This window comes from Gobius niger (genome assembly GCF_951799975.1).
Source record: "Gobius niger genome assembly, chromosome: 19".
In the NCBI taxonomy this organism is placed as follows: Eukaryota; Metazoa; Chordata; class Actinopteri; order Gobiiformes; family Gobiidae; genus Gobius; species Gobius niger.
Window position 1 is genome coordinate 8,404,489 of NC_136870.1, and position 19,335 is coordinate 8,423,823.

Consider the following 19,335-nt stretch of genomic DNA (forward strand, 5'->3'; position numbering starts at 1 on the left):
CCAATACACACTGATGGAATCACGAAGAAGAAGCTAACAGGCTAACGGGCAAAGCTAACTGCGGGCTAGCACCACTTAAACAGTATTTACAGACAAGTTTGAGTGTAATTGGATGTACAATATCCCTCTGTCCCTTTGTCTTTTCTGTCAGTGTAGTATTTACTCTCACGGACAATTAATGAGTAAAAAAACACAACATGCTACGACACCTGCAGTGGCGCTTATGGCCTCTCGGGGCATGAGTTACTTAGTACCGCTTTAAATTAAGCTGAAAACAACCTTTGCACGAGCACGTACATACACTATGATCGCCAAAAGATGAAATCATGTCATGGGAGAAAGCGTTTATCGCTCTTGAGAGGCAGACAGACTGGATGAAGGACTATTTGTTTCTTATGAGGAAACAACATAACAATATGGTAAAAACAAAAAAAGCCTGTGAGCATTACATGGGACCTTTAAACCTCTTGCTTCAAACGCAAACCCACCCCCTTATCTCTTGGGCTTCCTCCACCTCTGCCTTCTTTGCGGTGCCTCTGTGGCTCTGCTTGTTTGGCCAGGCGCCCTCCTCCTCCTTCCTGGTCGTATCTGCCTTTTATTTGCCTGTGTGGCACGCTCGCCCGCTCTTTCATCCCGCTGTCAGTGTTGGGCTCCGGGGCTTGTCCACTCGGAGTGATCAAAGGCTTGTAGCAGCGAGTCTGGGCTTTCAACTGCGTGGCCATATGTGCGCACGGCTCTGTTCTCTGCAGGGAAGAGAGGAAACTTTAAAGAGTGGCTGCACTTAAAGCAAGGCCAGCAAAGACTCATTGGGAGACGTCGATTCAACGTCAAATGTGTCGGCGCTTCATGGATGTCTCCGTATCACGTTTACCAGAGTGTGGGGCTGGCATTTTCGGTGCAGAAGAAAAGAAACATAATCCAGATAACAGTTACGCCTCTTTTGCACCACATTGAGCCTCACTACTGAACTCCTCTTCAGCCTTTTGGCCCCTGACCTCCAGCTGTTTGCTTTCAGACATAAACTTCACCTACTAACCCAGCTTTGTTCTTCCTCCTCCTCCACCTCCTCTCTCGCTTTTTCTCAGTCAGACCAGACACAGACACAATCTCGGGCCAGACGCCTGCGTTCCATCTGCCAAAGCATGCTCACTCAACATCCACCTGGACTTTTTTTCTTTTTACCTAATAGGACCAAATCGTTTTAACTATAGGCTCAGCGAGGGCCTAGGGGGTCAACGCAAATTCTTCGCATTTTTCCGAAAGCGGTTTTCCAAGAACACAGAGGCGATGTTCTGTCAGCGTTGTCTCTTGAGCAGGGACGTGTATTTTATGTCAGATATTTCAAAAGCAGCCAAGGATCGGAGACATGGGGGGGGGGGGGAATCTATGAACCCTGAACTTCAGATAGTATGTACAGTATTCTGTAGATTTAGCAGAAAGTAAATTATGATTGTTTATTGTGTAGTAGCACAATACTGTACACATGGGCCACGAGCGGATCTTATGTCCATCCTTGGAATATTGAACTGATGTTTCTATGCCACAAATGTCAAATATATCACGTATTTCGACTTGTCTTCATGAAATTGCCACTTAAAGCAGTACTAAGTAACGTGTTTACCTTAATAAATCCTTTTCGTAGTCCCTGTGGGGGTAATACAAATGTTTATGGGATGATTGGAGGGTCTTTCATCTCCCCCTGGTGTCTCTGGCCAGAAAACCATGTTTGCAACTTGACTGCCACCGGGCCGGAGCCACCAATACACACTAATGGAATCACGAAGAAGGAGCTAACATGCTAAAGGGCAAAGCTAACGTTACTTTAAACAGAATTTACAGCCAAGTCTGAGAGAAAAAAAATATTTCCATTGTATAATTGGATGCACAATAACCCTCTCTCCCTTCGCCTTTCCTGTCAGCGTAGTATTTACTCTCCAAGACAATTAATAAGTTAAAAAATCGTAACTTGCAACTACACCTGCAGTTGCGCTTATGGCCTCTAGGGGGAAGAGTTACTTGTTGCTTTAACTTGTGTAAAACTATAACTAATTTAATAGTTAGTTACCACTGGCAGTATCCCATCAAGCGTAATGGTGGCTGTGGTTAGCACTATTCTTAGCTTCTCTAGACACTTAAATCTTGTCTAGCCGATTACAAATCAACATTCGCATTTAGCTTTCCTTTTTAATTGCCGTCATGTATCGTCTCTCTCTCGCAACGTAATTTCAGACTGACCAGCGTTGTGTGAAGCCGTGTTTCTGCCTAAAAGACCTCTCCCTTGTGTGTTGTGGTTGTTTTCTGCTGGCGCGCATTACATTTCACTCCTAATGAGCCACGTCACGGCTCTCTGGCTTTGTCTGAGGCTCCTCTGCAAAGGCATTCAGCATCGGCATGACTTCATTCGGCTTTTCTACCAAAGTGTCTCTGAGGAAATACCCCAGACACATTTCCATGGAATCATTCATTTGATACTCGGCAGATCTCATGCCTGTTTGTCTGTGTCTGCAGGGTGATCTATCTCCAGGTGAGCATGAACGATGGCCTCTCCTTCATCAGCAGCAACGTGCACATCAGCACCACCGAGTGTGTAAGTACATGCGCTAATGCGAGACAAGATCATCGAGTTTTATGAGGCCGAAGAGACTGGATTATTATCATTACTATCATTGTATGTGGCAAAGACAGAAGTTGGCAAAGTTATCTGCAATCCGGCTCGAAGGACCATATTTGAATTACAAGTCAGGGGCAATGCAGCAATAAAGTGTCACACGGTCCAGTAAGTGATGGATCCTGGGACCTTTTTTGCTGTGAGACCTGTCGCCAGCCATGCCTCCAAGTGCTCAAATTAATCCGTTGTCTCAGTTTCACCCTCACGAGCTTCTCATCCTTCCACCAGTGTAAACAGACACTCTTTTAGGCACTCTTGTCCAAGTACACAATACCAGTGTGCCCTGACCGGAGCTGAGATCAAACCACCAACCTGTGATTTGGTTGGGCGAACGCTCCACCACTAAGCCATTCCCACCCCATGGTTCCCATCAATTGTATTTCCTCATAGCCATGTCTTTCATCTACACATGGCAGTTTCCCATACATCCCGAAACCATAGGGGATTTGCGCCATCCAAAATGGCGTCTGGACCTCCTCACAGGAGACAAAAGGTCAACGCAGCAGGTTCATGACCGAGCCTAGCGCTATGGGGTAGCTTTAGTGCTGGAAGTGCAGGTATCGCACTGTAAATCTACACGCCAACCGCAGCGCGCAGCCCGGCGAAGCTTAGTTCCCTCAAACCAAGATTAAACGCATTGCAATTTAAGACCATTTTGAGCCATTCTGTTAAATAAAACAGGCATGTCGGAGCGTATGGCCCGGAGCCACGGCACATTTCTAGGCTCCCCCCTAAAGAAATGCTCGCTTTGAAGCTGCTTTTCCTCAATCCGTGTGACATCATGGGCGTGACAAACAGTGTAAATCCAAACAGCTGTGGTGTGGTCTGGGATATAGAGCTCAATTAGACATACCGCTGCCAATTAGCTGTTTTTTCACCACGGAGTTAGACCATTTTTTGTTTTTATGGAAGGAGTTTTGTTGCAGTATTATAAGCTCACTTTCAATATAGCATCTGTTGGGTTGGTTTAGTTAGGGAAGTCCTTAAAGTCTCCGGTTGTCTCTCTTAAGTTATTTTTAAACCATCATTGTTTTCTCTAGTAGTCCTGAAAATACTGCATCCTCACTCATGATCATCCTGGCTTCAAATCTGGAGATGGTCTGCTTTTGACAGATGTCCCAGAGGCGATAGTTGATGGATGGATCCAAAACAATAGAGTCTACGAATGCGATAGAGAGTGGAAAACAAACTTCTCCGCCTTCAAAATTTCTCGCAAACCACTAGTGAATGAAATTGCTCCGATTGTAAATGACAAACACATTGATTAGCTTATTTCATGTAGGTTTTTTTTCACCACAGACCCCACTGCGTTCAGATAAATACGCCACAAGACAGATGTAGTAAACCACATGCGATCTTCATTTGCGGTGAATAATCGGAACCATGTTTGGCTTGTGGACGTCTTCGGGACGACTTATATCAACCAGTGTCGTCTAGAAAATGTAAACAAAACGTTGTCATTTATGGCTACAACACTAATAGAGAGTTTTTTTTTCAAACTGAAGCCGCCTTATTGTGTGCGTCATCCATGCACCTAATGTCGGCTTTGAAAAATTCGAAAACCCGCATCTGTTTCGGTGAAGTAAGTGTCCCCAGTTTTAATGTCTATCCCGTGTGTGTCTTCAGTTCGACGGGACTATCCTGCTGATTACTCTGCTGGTGCTGTTCCTGCTGCTGGCTCTGCTCTTCATGTGGTGGTTCTGGCCCCTGTGCTGCACTGTGGTAAGGCACTTTCAACAAAAGCGCTCGCGTTACCATGACTCAACCTGCGAACGCTGCCAATGAGTGCTTAAGGAACGAAAAATTACAACCAAGCTAAAGATCACATTTCCGAAAAACCAGCTTGGCGTTTTATTCATTTTTGCATTTCAAGCTGTTGTTCCCTTTTGCTTATGATAAAACATTCAACACAAGTACGACAAGTACTGACGTAGACCTAGCAGTGGAAGAATATTTGGTATAAACGTTTTTTTCTCTATTGTGCGCTAAAATAAACGTACCAACCAAACACTGATTAAGCTAGTCTGCAACTGTGGACAGTAGTTTGGCCCGTAGAAGTGAGCAAAACAGCTGTATTCGTCTCAAAGGGGAGTTGAGTCCAGCGGCTCTGAGATGAGAGCAGCCTAGTTACTTTCAATAACTGCTCCTTAAGTTCTCTGAGGGTGCATGGGCAGGTGCAGATGGTTTTGAATCAGTGGTTGTCAAACTGTGGGGGTCAAGTATCAGAGGGTGGACATTTAGCTTACAGGTCCTGTAGGTGGACATGTTGTTTGGGCCCATGAAGACATATCAACTGGCTTAAAGGGGGGGTGTTATGCAAAATTTTCAAGCTTTACATCATGTTATTAAGTCATTCCCTCATTAAAAACATGCCTGAAGTGTTGACTTGGCACATTCACGTGTTTTTGAGTAATCTGTAAAAACTCTGATGGCGGCCATTTTAGGGATAGGTTTGCCTGAATCCTCCTAGGAACGCCCCCACCTCCTGGAGACGCCTCCGAGCTTTCGTCACCAGCCGAGTAACCAACCACTGCTCCTCAGCAGAACCCCCTCCCCACTGATGCCACAGACAGCTGTGGAGGGGGCGTGTCGGAAAGAGTCAGAGGTTCTTAAAGAGACAGAGGCCTATTTCAAGACATTCACTACAGCCATTTTGAGAGAGCAATTTTATACAAGGCAGTTATTCTAATTTACTGCATTTACAGACCAACAGAAGGTTTCGTCATCATTGTAGTGTGATATAGACTGGTGCTATGTGATTGAAAAAAGCATAATACCCCCTCTTTAAACCCCAGTCTGAGGGCAAAGGGATAGGCTAGTGGTTCTTTTTGACAGGAAATGGGTTCCCTCTCCACAGATTAGTCTTGATGTTTTGCCTCCTGAAAAAGCTAATAACTATTGAAGTTGATGTATATTCTTTATATCTTTTGGAGTGTTTTGAATGGTTTGTGTTTGTTATATGCGTTGTTTGTTACAGCTTTGTTTTTTTCTACAGGTCATCAAGGAACCACCTCCTCCACCTCCTCCTGAGCCTGTGAGTTTATTCACTTAACAAACACTCTTTGGTCGTTCTCTACAGATCAAAGAATAGGGTTTTGTCTATAAGCTAAACCTTTGCTCTGATTCTCCGTAAAGCCTGATAGTATTTTTAGCTCTTTATTTTCATTATTTTAGCTGATTGTGTCTATCGCATCATAGGAATCCGATGACGAAGACGGCCTGCCCAAGAAGAAATGGCCGACTGTCGACGCTTCTTATTACGGAGGCCGAGGGATCGGGGGAATCAAGCGGATGGAGGTGAGCGTCACTTCATATTTCAGCCGTGGACAGTAATGCTAGCGCGAGCCTATAATCTTGTGGTGTCTGCTGTCTGTAGGTGCGCTGGGGAGGGAAGGGCTCCACCGAGGAAGGGGCCAAGCTGGAGAAACCCAAGAACGCTGTGGTGAAAATGCCCGAGCAGGAGTACGAGCCGTACGAACCCAAGCCCAAGAAATCTCACAACAAGAAGCAGCCGCAGAACAGGAAGTGGTACACGCCTATCCGGGTAAGCGGCGTACACACACACACACACGCCGCCATTTTAGATCAAGAGATTTGATTAGCATTCATTTGCACACATTATTTTGACACTGAAACTAAGAAAATGATCTTCAAGATAATTGTAAAATGTCTCTATAAAGAATCTGACTGCAGCTATTGGTTTAAACCAAACTAGTACACAGTCCACTTCATCGTACAAGTTTGCTGTCGTTCATTTTTTTAATTGTTGGCTGATACTTTTACATTTTAGAGGTGTGAACCCACAAAGAGGTCCATTTGGAAGCACAGTAAAGATAAAGCGATACTTTCACGAGTCAGCGGGGGAGACTAAAGCCTGCTGTAGACACATTTATGTGTAATTAGTTGCATAAACCCAAAATCCAACTTGGTCCTACAATATATTCCGGGGCATCGTTAAGGGTATTAGATCTGGCCTCCGTCCTGGTTTATTGTTTTATCAAACAATGGTGCCCTTTGTAGCAAAACGGGCCTTAATACAGCAGTGCACAGAAAGTCTACTGAGCTCTACCTGAAACAGTATGAGCAGTGTGGAGGGTGAGGACAGTGCGGCACAGTGAGCAGAGCAGTGATTCATGTGGAAGCTAAACACTGGTCATACATGAAGGTCACGACAGGGTGAGGGTTCTTGGATGTGTCACTGGACGTGATGAATGCAGAATGTGTCATGAGCTGAGTTCAGTGAAGAGCTTAAATCTGCAGTGCCTTGGGCTTTGTAGGGCTGTCACGATTATTACTATATCAACTTATCAATAATTATTGATAAACGATACATTTTGGGCTCCATATTTATCATCTGTAAATTTATTGGCATTCCACCCCCCTATCTTGTCTTTATAAAACTTTGATTTCTAACTGAAGCAAATTAAGTTACATTATACTGTATTGCATGTTTATTGCAGCTTGTGTGGTATTTTCGGATATGATGATGCACTTTAAAAACAAAGATTTACTGTCATTTTTATGCCTGAGAGTTGACAGTATCTTGTATCGTTAGAGTCAATAATATCGTTTATCGCGATACTTTCCTGCCACAATATATCGAACTTCAAATTTGTTGTCGTGACCTAGTGCTTTGATTGTTTTTTTTTTATTTAAAGGTACATTATGGAACGTTTTTTACATGAAAAAAAGTTCAATTTAGTACGTATTTGACCTTTTAGTGACCCTGTGGCTGTATGAGTGGTTAGCATTTCGCCTTTACTTTCCATCGGAGTGACCTCTATAACCCTCCAAGACCAATTTTTTTATTTTTTAGGGTTTCTCGTGGGTTTTCTAGATTGAATGTATGAGTAACCATGGAGATAGTTCCATCAGCAGTGAAAACCTACCAGAAACCCTAAAATGACTTGATCCTGGAGCATCAAAGTGGCCACTGTGATGGAAAGCAATGGTGCCACGCTCACCACCACCCACACCACCCTTTTTTTTTTGCATGAAAAGTTCCATAATGCACCTTTAAGATGTTTAAATCAAACTGTGTGCCATTTCTTCTTGTTTTTCTTCTTCTTCTTCTTCTTCTTCTTCTTCTTCTTCTTCTTCTTCTTCTTCTTCTTCTACTAAAAACTAGTTTATCTAAAGTCAATACAAGATATCCAAAATCCTCCTCTGACATAATCTTTGCATCTCATATATCAACAAAATACATTCATTTATTTACTTTATCCCTTATTTTTTTAACTTATTCATTCTCTCCACTAAATAAAGATGAAAGAAAACTTGCAATACATTTTCCTTATATTAACGCCTTTTCATTTTCCAGGGTAAACTGGACGCTATCTGGGCGCTGTTCCGTCGCGGCTATGACCAAGTCTCCCTGATGAGGCCTCAACCCGGAGACCATGTGAGTTTTACTTTTCTGAAGGTCGACTGAGACCCTTTCTCTGCTTGATTGGCGCAAAGTGGCAGCCATATTTCATTTCATTTCTTAATCAAAAACACCCAACTTTCGAAACTTTCTCAACACTTCATATTCTATGCGCAAGCCGCTTTCTTCGTCGAGGCGTTTAGGTGATGAAATGTGCTTTCCCTGCCCTCGCAAAGTGCAGTCATTCCGCTTGAATAGACAGAAAATAAATTGTAACTTTCGCGGCAGAGGAAATGTGCAATGATGTTATATTTTTTATTTTGGGCGTGAGTGAGAAAATGTGCGTCTGGGGGAAAGAGATATTCTCGTAAATCCGCGATTGTGTCCGGATCGCACACATGCCCTCGCCTCTCGCTCACAGTCACGTCTCCGAGTCGCATCACGAGCCGAACCCGGACACATGCTTCACATTAGACGTCATAAAGTGAAGAAGCGAAGAGAAGGCGGTGAGACACATCCTCGTGGCGCGATGTGATCGTTTTAAACCGTCCCCGCATGCAACTCGTGAAGAATTCTGATCTCACACATGTTCCACGTTTAAAACCCTCCGTCCCTTTTATTGGGGAGTTCTTTTGTGTGTGTGTTTTGATTCGCTGAACATGCTCAGGAGAATCACATGAAAACAGTTGTTGTAGGTAATGTCACTGGAGATTCATGCAACGATTCCGCCCCCTATAAAACTTTATGACTTGGAAGCTTTCATGCACAGTCAAAACGAAACAGAACAGATGAAAGTGCACATGATAAGAGAATTCATTTTAGTTTTACTTTTAGTTCTCTCCAGGACAATGGTGGGTCGTGGAATCAGTGTTTTCTTAAAGAACATTGCTTAAAGGTACGCTGCGTAACATTTTGGACTATACTGTTGAGGCAAAACAAAACATGCTCCTAAATGTCCAGCTCAACACAGAAAATGCTGTTACTGCACTGTGTAATAAAAGAATGGATTTGGATGAGAAACTAATCTGTTTATATCTCAAATTCTACTGCCTTTTGTCACATCTCCATGGAGACGCACCCACTCCCAGTAAAGTTTACGGTCACATCTTAGGAGGGGTGAGCCTCATAAATGTTTGTTTGTACATTCATGAGGTATTTTTCAATGATGGAAATATCTATCATAAAATAAATGCTTTTTTATTTATTTTTATTTGTTTGGTAAAATTTACGCGGTGTGGCTTTAAATATACAATAATTTAGAATTTTACATACACACACTCTTCAGAAGTATTCTTCAGAAGTAAAATACCTGTGGATTTGAGAGTGATGCCCCTGCTAGTCCTGGTCCTGCCTTGAATTTGCCTTCAATAGAAACATTACCAGACTGTCTTGCACGGTTTACTGTGTGCCTTAATAATGTGAGGAGTTTGTAAAGTTGCACATGTAAGTCAGTAAGTGCTTTACTTGTGCATGTTTTTGGAGGGAGGGGAAACCGAGGAACTGAGGAAACCTGTCTGGCTGCCTTCAGTGCTCTTCTGAAACGCTGCACCGCCTCTTGAGTTTGTCCCTGTTTCAGAGCGTGGTGTCCTGCACTGGTCAGCTCCACCTCCTTCCGCGTCTGCCTCGTGCACAGCTCCGTTCTCTCCACAACGGTCTATCACCATCTTCTCCTCGTTTGCCCCTTTATTGTTTCCTGTGACGCCTCCACTGTGCTGTTTGTAGCTCATTAGCTAACGCTGGGTCCTTCATGCTAGCATAGACCAATGGGCGTTGGCTGCTCTGCTTTTTGACCACGACACTGGGGGCCGCCATTGCTCCGCCATTGCTGTAGTACCTCCATATCGCCACTAGGCCCCCATTGAAAAGCATTGGAGTTTAGACACCTTAAAAACAACTTTAACGCCTGGGTTCAATTTTTTCAACACTAGACTAGGCTAGATGTTCCTCCTGTGATAACGCTATGTTAGTCACAATTTATGAAACCAGGCTGGTTCTCGTAAGAAGAATTTTAAAAATCTTGTACTTAATGAGGGTCGGACTGTTAGCATTGGAGCAGCGCGAGCTACACGTCACGCGAGGGCGGAGTCTACGGTGAAGATCCCGTCCTTATGCCCTTTTTAGGAACATGCTTCGTCAGAGCTGGGGAGGGGGAGTCTGTAAATCCGCCATGACTTCCCCCTCGACCGTGGTCATTATGGTAAACGGGGAGGAGTGAGCAGAAGCCGTCCATTATTTTTTACAGTCTATGGTATAGACTCTCTGCAGAAGATATCGACTGAACCCTTCAAAAACACAACAAAGATGAACAAAAGTATCCAGTGAAACAATGTGGAACCCAGAAACTACAACTGTAGCTCGCAGAGAAAGGCAAAAAACCCAGCTGTACCAAGAGAGAGGGAAGTTGCTGCTTGTTTACGAGTCAGCTTGACCGAGATGCATAAAAGTGAGGAGCAAGTTAAACTCCTTACACCCTGTTGCAGATTCCAGTATTGTCATATATATTATTGAAGCAAAGCAACCAAATATTACCACCTTGAAAATTTGTCTCCAGCAACGCAGAGCTGTCAAAAACACAAATGCACAGTATTTTAAGAAGACAACCTTAGCTTTTGGAACGTTTAAAAAGGAGGTTTCATCACACTTCCTCCCGTAAGAACTCTCAACCATTGCAACTTCGTCAACTTAAGTCACGTTCTCGAGCCGAATCGTAAAGCCAACCCGTAATGAATAGTGAAATGAAGTGTTTGCCTCATTTCGCACTGATGTCTTGTTGTTGAGTGGATTACCGTCGCTGTTAAACGCGTTTCGCAGCTTTGGATACTGGCTGCAAACTAGAGACTTTCGCATGACTAAGAAAAGCGTTTTCGAAGGGCAGAAATTAAGCCTTTCCCCCCCCCTTCGCTCCAGTGACGTCGCCCCCATCAAGTCATTTTGCGGTTTGGTTACCGGGCAGCAGAAACATCTCGGCGTCCCGCAGGCTTGCTCATTTCCAGGTGGTGTGATGTTTCATTTCAAAGAGGCGCAAAAAAAAAAAACCAAGCACCTTACCTGAAAAAGCTTGTGTGGATTTTAAACACACAATTCACATCCATCAACGTTGGCCTAGTTTCTCTCCCAGCGTCAGGGTCGTTATTCTCAATCAATACAAAACGCCAATAAAAAGAAAACTAGCTTAAATCAACAACAGCTTAGCGCCTTGGGAAGCGATGTGTTTTACATATACCGACCTCCGCCACAAAGATTAGGCCTCGTTCTGTTTGCGGCGTGCGCGTAGTTAGAAGTCTATAGGAATAAATGCAGTCCCTTATAGCTCGGGTTGAGGAGGAATGCAGTAAAAGTGAGCTCTGGTATAGGAAAAAAAAGAAACGTGGGATCTGTTTGCCAAGGTCCTGAACACATGTATTCCCACCCTCATCTTCACAACCTTCTTGTACGCAGTTGCTACACGATCGAAAATCCTACTTAATTCTTGAATGTAAGTACATGAGTTGACTTGTTTTCGCCTCTATTGCTACTTCAAATACTCTTCCCATTATTTACACTAGTGGTTTACTTTACTTGAAGTTCATGGCAGCAAAACATTTAAAATTGAGTTTAGAACCTCTGACTAAAACTGCTTCTGTTCAGTGTTGTCGTCGAGTCTCGATTTATCGGGTCCAAGTTCCCCTCAAGTCGTCGTTGTTCCAGACTTCCAAAGTCCTGAATGTGTAAATCCAAGTCCCTTAGAACTCAATGTCAAAGTCCTGAATGTTGAAATCTAAGTTCAAGTAAGAATAACTGAAGTTTCAATCCAGTTCCAATCAAATGAAGTTTCAGTCCAGTCAAGTCACTAAAACCAAAGTCATCCGAATCCAAGCCACCCGTCTAATAATAATAATAATAATGCATCGGTTTTATTACATTATGCATTGCATTATTCATTCACTCCATACCCGGTGGTGGTAAACTACTATTGTAGCCACAGCTGCCCTGGGGTAGACTGACGGAAGCGAGGCAACCAGTCTGCGCCATCGGCCCATCCGACCACCACCACCAACCACTCACTCACTCACTACATTTGCTAGGCTTCCTGGTGCTACTAAACGGTCTCCCATCCAAGCACCGACCAGGCCCTTCCCTGCTTAGCTTCCCAGGTCTGACGGGATTGGGTATCGCAAAGGCGGTATGTCTAGAACTTAACACCCAAATCAGTCCAAGTCATTGGTCCACAAGTCCAAACCCAAGACTTCTTTTGCCTGAAACTGAACTGCAAGCTCTATCTGTTGCTACTACCTTCACTACTCAGTTACTTCCAAAGTACATACTGCTGCCGCTTCAAGGTCGCGTTGTAGAGTAAGTTTTAAAGGAACAGTCCACCGTTCTCCCATACTGAGATATGTTCTTACCTGAGCTTAGACGAGTTGATACGTACCTGTCTGGTCTTTGTGCGTGCCCGTGGAAGAGCGTGGTCACTTCTAACTTCACCCTGTTTGGAGCCATAGGAAAATGCTGGGAGAGGCTAAAAGCTAACAACATCTATGATTGTTTTGCGTGACTGAGCGCACACACAAAGACCAGACAGGTACGCATCAACTCGTTTAAGCTCAGGTAAGAACATATGTAGGTATGTGAAAACGGTGGCCTGTTTCTTTAAACCCCAGGCCGAACAATTAGGCGATTTAACAAAGTGAGAGCAGATTTGAGAGTAAACATGTTGGGGCAACAAAGTCGGGGCGTGAAAGTCCAGTTTGCAACCGAAAATGAACAGTCCAACGGAGAAAAAAAACCTGTCGGATGAAAGCTGAAACAAACGTCTTCAATTCAAAACAGATACAGACTTGAAAACCGTCTGTGATTACACAAACAAAAGGGTCCTGGAATCTCCGAGTTACTTCCTGCCTTTGCACAGGACATCACCTCCACGGCACGTGTCAAACCATTAAGACGTTAGCCCGACCGTAATACAGAAATGACAATAAATTTGATACAGAAAATTGCAGCCGATTTTAACCACATCCATTACGCTGACATCAGGGCTATAGCGGAGTGTGTCAAAGTACTTGTACATACGCTCGGTGCAGTTCTCATGAAGTCGATTCTCTCTGGGGAGGCAGTTCCGGGATAAAGGACATGAGCTAATACCAAAAGACAGAACACACACACACACACACACACACACACTGCCCTATACACTCTTTATGACCCCGTCGAGACTGACAGGTGTGGTTTTCCCAAGTCCAAATGTTTAATATGAAAATACAGCTTGGTGCTAACAGACTCGTGAAGGCTGTGCAATGTTGATAGACAGAAAGCAACATTACTTTGCTTTGCTGTGAGCATTTCATCTTTCTTCCTCTAATTTAAGTGCCGTTTGAATGTCTTTTAATCGTCTTGACCTCTCTCCAGCGTTCCCTCGTCTATATCATCTGCATTCATGCACACATCAGCACATTTTCCACGGGCTACATACATTCATGTTTAGACTCCATCTCCATATCCCCTCTGCTGTGAGGCCCGCATGTCATTTCACGTACATCGGAGAAGAGCTTGCGGTTTGCTAAAGAGGGGGTTAAAAGTGTAGTAGGACAACGTTTTTCCTTTGCGCGGTTTCTACTTTTTCGCTGTTTGTCTTGGTTTGGATAACAATAGTCGTGACAATTGCTATTAACTCGTCAAACACAATAGCTAAGAACAGATTTTTGCAAATAGCTTGCGGGTAATTAGCTTGTTAGCACAGCATTGCTCAACTGCAGCTTTGAAATAATGAATGTGGGTGTGTGGGGTAACAATAACCTCCCTGAACCGGGCTCGGGTTTGTGGTTACAAATGTTTCAAACGTGGCCAAGGAATGAAATGTGAGTCTTTCTGAGCAGACTCACGCCGGCTCCACGGCCTTTCTGAGGTACACACAGGATTTCGCCCGTGTTCCTTTCAAAATCAGTGCTTGTTTTTAAAGGTAACGTTTGTTGGATGCGCTTTTGTTTGTTTTTTAGAGGGACACATCTTGATCTTACACTTAGAAAATGCAATATTGATCTAAAACAGCTGAAACAAAATATCCAGTAGTTTCACTTCCTGGCTTTCTAGCGATCTCACAGTAAGCCCCTCCCACCCCCCTCCTTTTTCTCCCCTTCACAGCTGTTTCAATAAAGAGACTTAGCGATGAGAAGATTAAGCTGAGAAAGAGATGGAGTGGCGAGGAAAACTCAAAGATGCGCATGTGGGTCGGAATATAGCTCAAGTTATGTTATTGTAACATGGTAAAAAGGTCTAAAAAGTTGATTTTGCCCCCTCTGCCAAGTTTATTCTTCTCCTGTGTTGAAAAGGTCTGTGAGGGGTTGCACATTTTTATTCACTTTATTGACAACATGTATTTAAGTGTGTTATGTTGCTGTTGTCTTTTCTTAACGTCATGTTATGCCCTGTCAGTAATCCATGTGTTGACTTGTTTCTTCAGGGTCGCTGCATAAACTTCACCAGAGTGAAGGATGAGTCGGCTGGAGCCAAGGCCCCGCCCCGCAGCCCGGTCAGAGCTCCCTCTCCTCCACCGCCGGACTATGCCCCTGCACCCCAGAGTGCCAGCCCCCCACCCAGAGCGCCGCCGGGGGGTCAGCTGCCTCTAGGACCTCCTCCGGCCCGCACGCCCCCCGGTCTGCCCTGCCCGCCGCCCTCTCGCCCCCCGCCCACCCTCCAGCCCTGAGTCACAAGCGGCGCACGCTCGTGCACACACTCGCACCACAGACTTTGGAGATAGAGCTGTGGTCTTCCTCGATGCCAAAGACTCTCTGCTACAGGCCAAAGATCAGCACAAATCTAATCGCGGGCTAATGCTAAAGTCTGACTAGCTTATGACAGAGTGTCAAGTCACAGTAATGGAAATTTCAAAAATGATAAATCTCTAGACATAGTACTTTTTGTCACCATTGCTAATTAACTGGGTCAAATTCAACTTACATTTTATCATTTGGACCACTACTTAAAACAAACAGATGCACATTCATGTGTGACTTGACCTGCTCTGCACAAGCTGAATTGAGGGAACTTTTTGCAGTTTGCATTATAAGATCACAATTGTTGCTGGACAGCAAAGTTTGTACAGACATTTTGTCCTCAGAGAAATATGTAATAGAAGATTCCATTCTTATGGAGACCAACTACTGATGTGCAATTGAGCTAAGTTTCAAAGAAATGATTTGAACTGGGAGTAGTTTTGTATTAGGCCATGGCATGGTGCAGTATTGAGGGAAACTAGCAGAGCTTGGATTAGTAGTATTCCAAAAAAATTAGCATCCAGCAACTTATAAGTAAATTTCTTGGTAAAGAGCACATTGTGGTATTGGATAGATGACTGATCTACCAATGAGTGACAGGGAAGTGTATCATACTTTAGGAAAGTGTTGAAATTATTGATTTGTATGAGACCCCTTTGTGAATGCAATGTTGGTTATTCGGAGGCTTTGGTTTTAGTCCTTAATCATATTTCATGTAGTTTATTATGTAGAACAGTGTTGTGTCTTATGTTGGGAGGCGTCTCTGCGCACTTAAAGCTGGTGGTAAACATTGTCATTCTCACAGTCCTGATACTGCTCTTTCCGCTGTGGGCTTTATGTTCACTTTTATCACACCATTCACAAAGCAACTGCAGGGCAGTTCAACCAACCTCTAATTTATTGGACTCCCACAGTATAGAGGAGAGTACTTGAACATTGACAAGGTGTCCAAGCATCGCTTGACACTATGCACAGAATCAAAAATCACAACAAGCCATTAGTTCTTTCTGAAATCATGTTGTTATTTTATGTACGTCATTCACATTTCCTGTACAGTTGTGTCATACATGCATTTTCTTATTGTTACATGTTTTTATAGCCCTACCATCCGTCACCTGTAGGCACAGTCATTGACATAAACTTAATTTTTGAACATTGATAAATGGATATTGTTTTCAGCATTTGATTTTCGTTCCAATTGACATCCACATTAGTACATTTGTATGTTCATCTCGATAAAACGCTTTTTAGGCATTCTCATTCTCTAAACTGGCCAGTGGTCAAATGCCTTGTATTAACCAAGTTTGTATGTATAAACAGCAGTACTGAAGCCAATATGAAAGACGTAAATGTTTACTTCCTGTGATTGAAATGACTTTTTACTTTATTAATAAACTTTGGCTTACAAGCTTCCAAGAGATTGTCCTTATCTGTCCTTCCCTTAACCTCCTCTTATCTGAGTCCCATCGACCAATGGCCCTCAAACTGTGGTACACGTTCCACGGGTGGTACTTGGGCTTCTTCAAGTGGTACAAATTGTCATCTGCAACATTATACATTTTTCTGCTTCAAGCCTTTTCTTCTTAAAGGTTATATTCTTCTTGTGATGTGTTCTCCATTGACTTGCCCCAAATGAGTGTGTTTTGGAAGAACGAACCAGAGTATCCACCACGCCTCATTCTCTTTGCTGATGAAGGAATAAATGCTTTCCACAAGTACTTGGTCTTTCCAGTGTCAAACGAGTTCACCCATGCAGGTTCCTTCCGGTCAAAACTTTCAGACTAACCTTTGGATGTCTGTCAAACCTCCCAAATCGCCTGCGCCGTCCAATTATGTAACCTGGTGACCTCAATTCAAGCATAGAGCTGCGTGTGGAGCCCGGTGGCCAACATCAGGTGAATAAAACCACATTTCGAATCGGCTTCACCGGGTCATGAAGTGAGCGCGTTGAGAGCAGATCCAGCTGGGTAATTACTGCAAAGTCCATGTTTTTCCCCTGTGCATGCAAAGAAGAGGAGGATGTGGGATGGTTAAAAGGGTGGGCAGAATCAAAAATATGGAGCGAAGAATGGAGAAAATGAGACAGCGGCGGGAAAGCTGTCTCTCAAAGAAAAACATGAGCTGGGGCTTTTCTCCTGTTGGTCTATCACCTCCGTGAAGCCGCAGACGACAGAGTGGGGCTTGGAAAGACGGCACCGGGGTTTGGCGGTCCATCGGCTCGAGAAAGGTGTCGTTGCATGTAATAATTCAAACAAGGGCGTGAAAAAAAAAGATGCAGCAAAGACCTGAGCTCCTTGTCATTCGATATTCTCAAACTGATTTAAAACCTCGAGAACAGCTGACTTCTTCAGCCTGAACTCTGACTGAAACGCTCATCTGTTAAACTGACAAAGAGAACGTGAGGGTCTGCTAGCTAGAAACGCACTCGGGCAGCAGCTAAGAGATTTTACCGTTTTAAAACTAAGATTAGGATCCACCAGTCAATTCCCATTGTGTCCTCGTCTTTGATTTGGAAAATTGTGTCGCCCTAGCTGCATAAGTAGCTTTAAGAACGTTTACCCATTCCCCCCCACACACAACAGCTGTTAGCACTAGCATACTTGTTTATGGTTGCTTTCCATGCCGGCTAAAGCTCTACTTTGACCTCAAAAAGTTGTGAAATATGCTTGTTAACGCATCCCTGTGGAAAGTTATGAATGAGCTCAGAGTAGACCGACAGTCCGAGTTTAACTAGCTTCCTCTGTCACAGGTTTAAAAAGAAAAATGGGGACCTAGCCTTAAAGGGACTATACAGAGTTTAAAAATGTTAAAATTAAGTATTTTCATTACCCTACATGTTCCGGCCATGTCCTAATGTGTAGAATGAGCCCAGCCCTGTTTACCACAACTGTCTCTAAAAGCCTGCACTGTCAATAAGAAAAGTGTACTTCAGAGCGCGTGACGTCATGCGCATGCCCGAGCAGCTGCCGCAGGTATCCATTTCTCCGCTCTAAGGAGGTCACTTTTGAACAGTGAGGATGGAGTCTGCGGAACGCAAGAAGAGACCGGCCTCGAGCCCAGCGGAAACTCCATGACAGACCCCAAGAAAACACAAGAAAGTGAAGCAACAACTTTCGAGCGCTATTAAGCGAAGTAAACTGGAGTCAGACCGGCGCAGGTCAAAGACGAGAGTCAATATTGGAGCAGCTTTTCAGCGAGGGCGAGCGCTAAGAGATGCTCTCGGTATGAGAAAAGACTCACCGTTAGCTTTCTTTTTACTCAATAGGTAAGACACAATTACAGGTTTACGTGAAAAATAATATCGAATGCTAATAAATGTACAAGCTATCAGCGAATCATTGCCTTTAGCCAGTAGTACGTTTTCAAAGCAAGTTTTTTGCAACTTCAGTGAATGTTCGTTCTGTTCAGTCATTGTTATGCTAGTTTGTTAGCTATAATTATTAGATTTAATTTATAGTAGCTATGTGGGTCTGCATTGTTTATTTTGCTTAGCATGTAGTGTATTGTGGCCTTGTGATTTATCAACTGGCTACATTATGCTCAAAATTAACAACGGTGATGAGAAATTGGCAATGTGACATACATCTTAGATTTTTGTCTACGTTGACAAAACGCACAAATAACACTTTCTTACCTCAGTTGAAGTCATGTCTGCAAATCTGTGCAAAACGGGATGCAAATGCTGTTGTTTCTGTTTATCCGTGCGTGTACTAGGATGCGCGCGTCATGCACGCGCTTAACACAGAGACTGCAGTTACGCATTACACCTGAGGTGGCAGTAGCGAGTATAAAACTGAGAACTTCCATACAGCCCCTTTAAACCTCTTTCTTAGCATGGCTGTATTTTACTGCACTGCCCAAACAATCTTGCTAACTTGTCGTTTGGCTAGCAAGGCTATCTTGATCAAGATACTGACCTTACCGACCTTGAGAATCGTGGCTTTTAGCTGCTTAAAAGGCTATTTCCTCATAACAATAGTCTAGCCATGCGGAGGATTATATTAGCCTTTATAAAACGGGCATTTAGCCACATCACAAACAAACCCTTTCTGCTCTGTGTTTGAGTCTGCTTCACGGATACGCAGACAATACTTGTGGTGAGAAAATTCTTCAGTCGACCACAGTAGCGTTTAAGTAAACCTCCATCAACTATATCATTATGAAACACAAAATATACGCAAACATAAGCACAGCATCCAACTAAACAACTCTAGTTTAGTTAGCCCAACAAATAAGAAACAAAAAAGGGGGGCAAATGTTATATTTAGTAAGCTAGGTGAAATGTTTATTGCATTTTTTTGGTGTGTTTTTGGTGCTTTTTTTCCCTCGCTCTAGCGCCCAGCCCGAGGCCCATAGGAATGTGCTGATGGCTGACTCCTTGGTCTTGGTCTCACGTTACCACAAAGTCAAAACCTCAGTGACCCAACGCGCATGCTCACACGCACGGTCACACACACACACACATACACACACACACACGGATACTGTAAGCAGTATTTGTCATCGTGCCTTTATTTGGATGCCCTCGTTCCCATAGTGACCGGCAGAGCGGT

The 19,335-nt window shown here is 43.7% G+C and overlaps 1 protein-coding gene across 1 annotated transcript in view; it reads left to right on the forward strand.

The window, feature by feature from the left end:
• antxr1c (ANTXR cell adhesion molecule 1c) overlaps nucleotides 1–16,123 on the forward strand; it is a 36,177-nt gene extending 20,054 nt beyond the window's left edge. Inside the window, exons 12-18 of the mRNA XM_079577976.1 lie at nucleotides 2,509–2,587; nucleotides 4,295–4,390; nucleotides 5,664–5,702; nucleotides 5,867–5,965; nucleotides 6,045–6,212; nucleotides 7,989–8,069; nucleotides 14,470–16,123. Coding sequence (XP_079434102.1) covers nucleotides 2,509–2,587; nucleotides 4,295–4,390; nucleotides 5,664–5,702; nucleotides 5,867–5,965; nucleotides 6,045–6,212; nucleotides 7,989–8,069; nucleotides 14,470–14,712 — 805 coding nt within the window. The 3' untranslated portion in view covers nucleotides 14,713–16,123. The remainder of the gene's footprint in view (nucleotides 1–2,508; nucleotides 2,588–4,294; nucleotides 4,391–5,663; nucleotides 5,703–5,866; nucleotides 5,966–6,044; nucleotides 6,213–7,988; nucleotides 8,070–14,469) is intronic.
• Nucleotides 16,124–19,335: the final 3,212 nt, after the last annotated feature.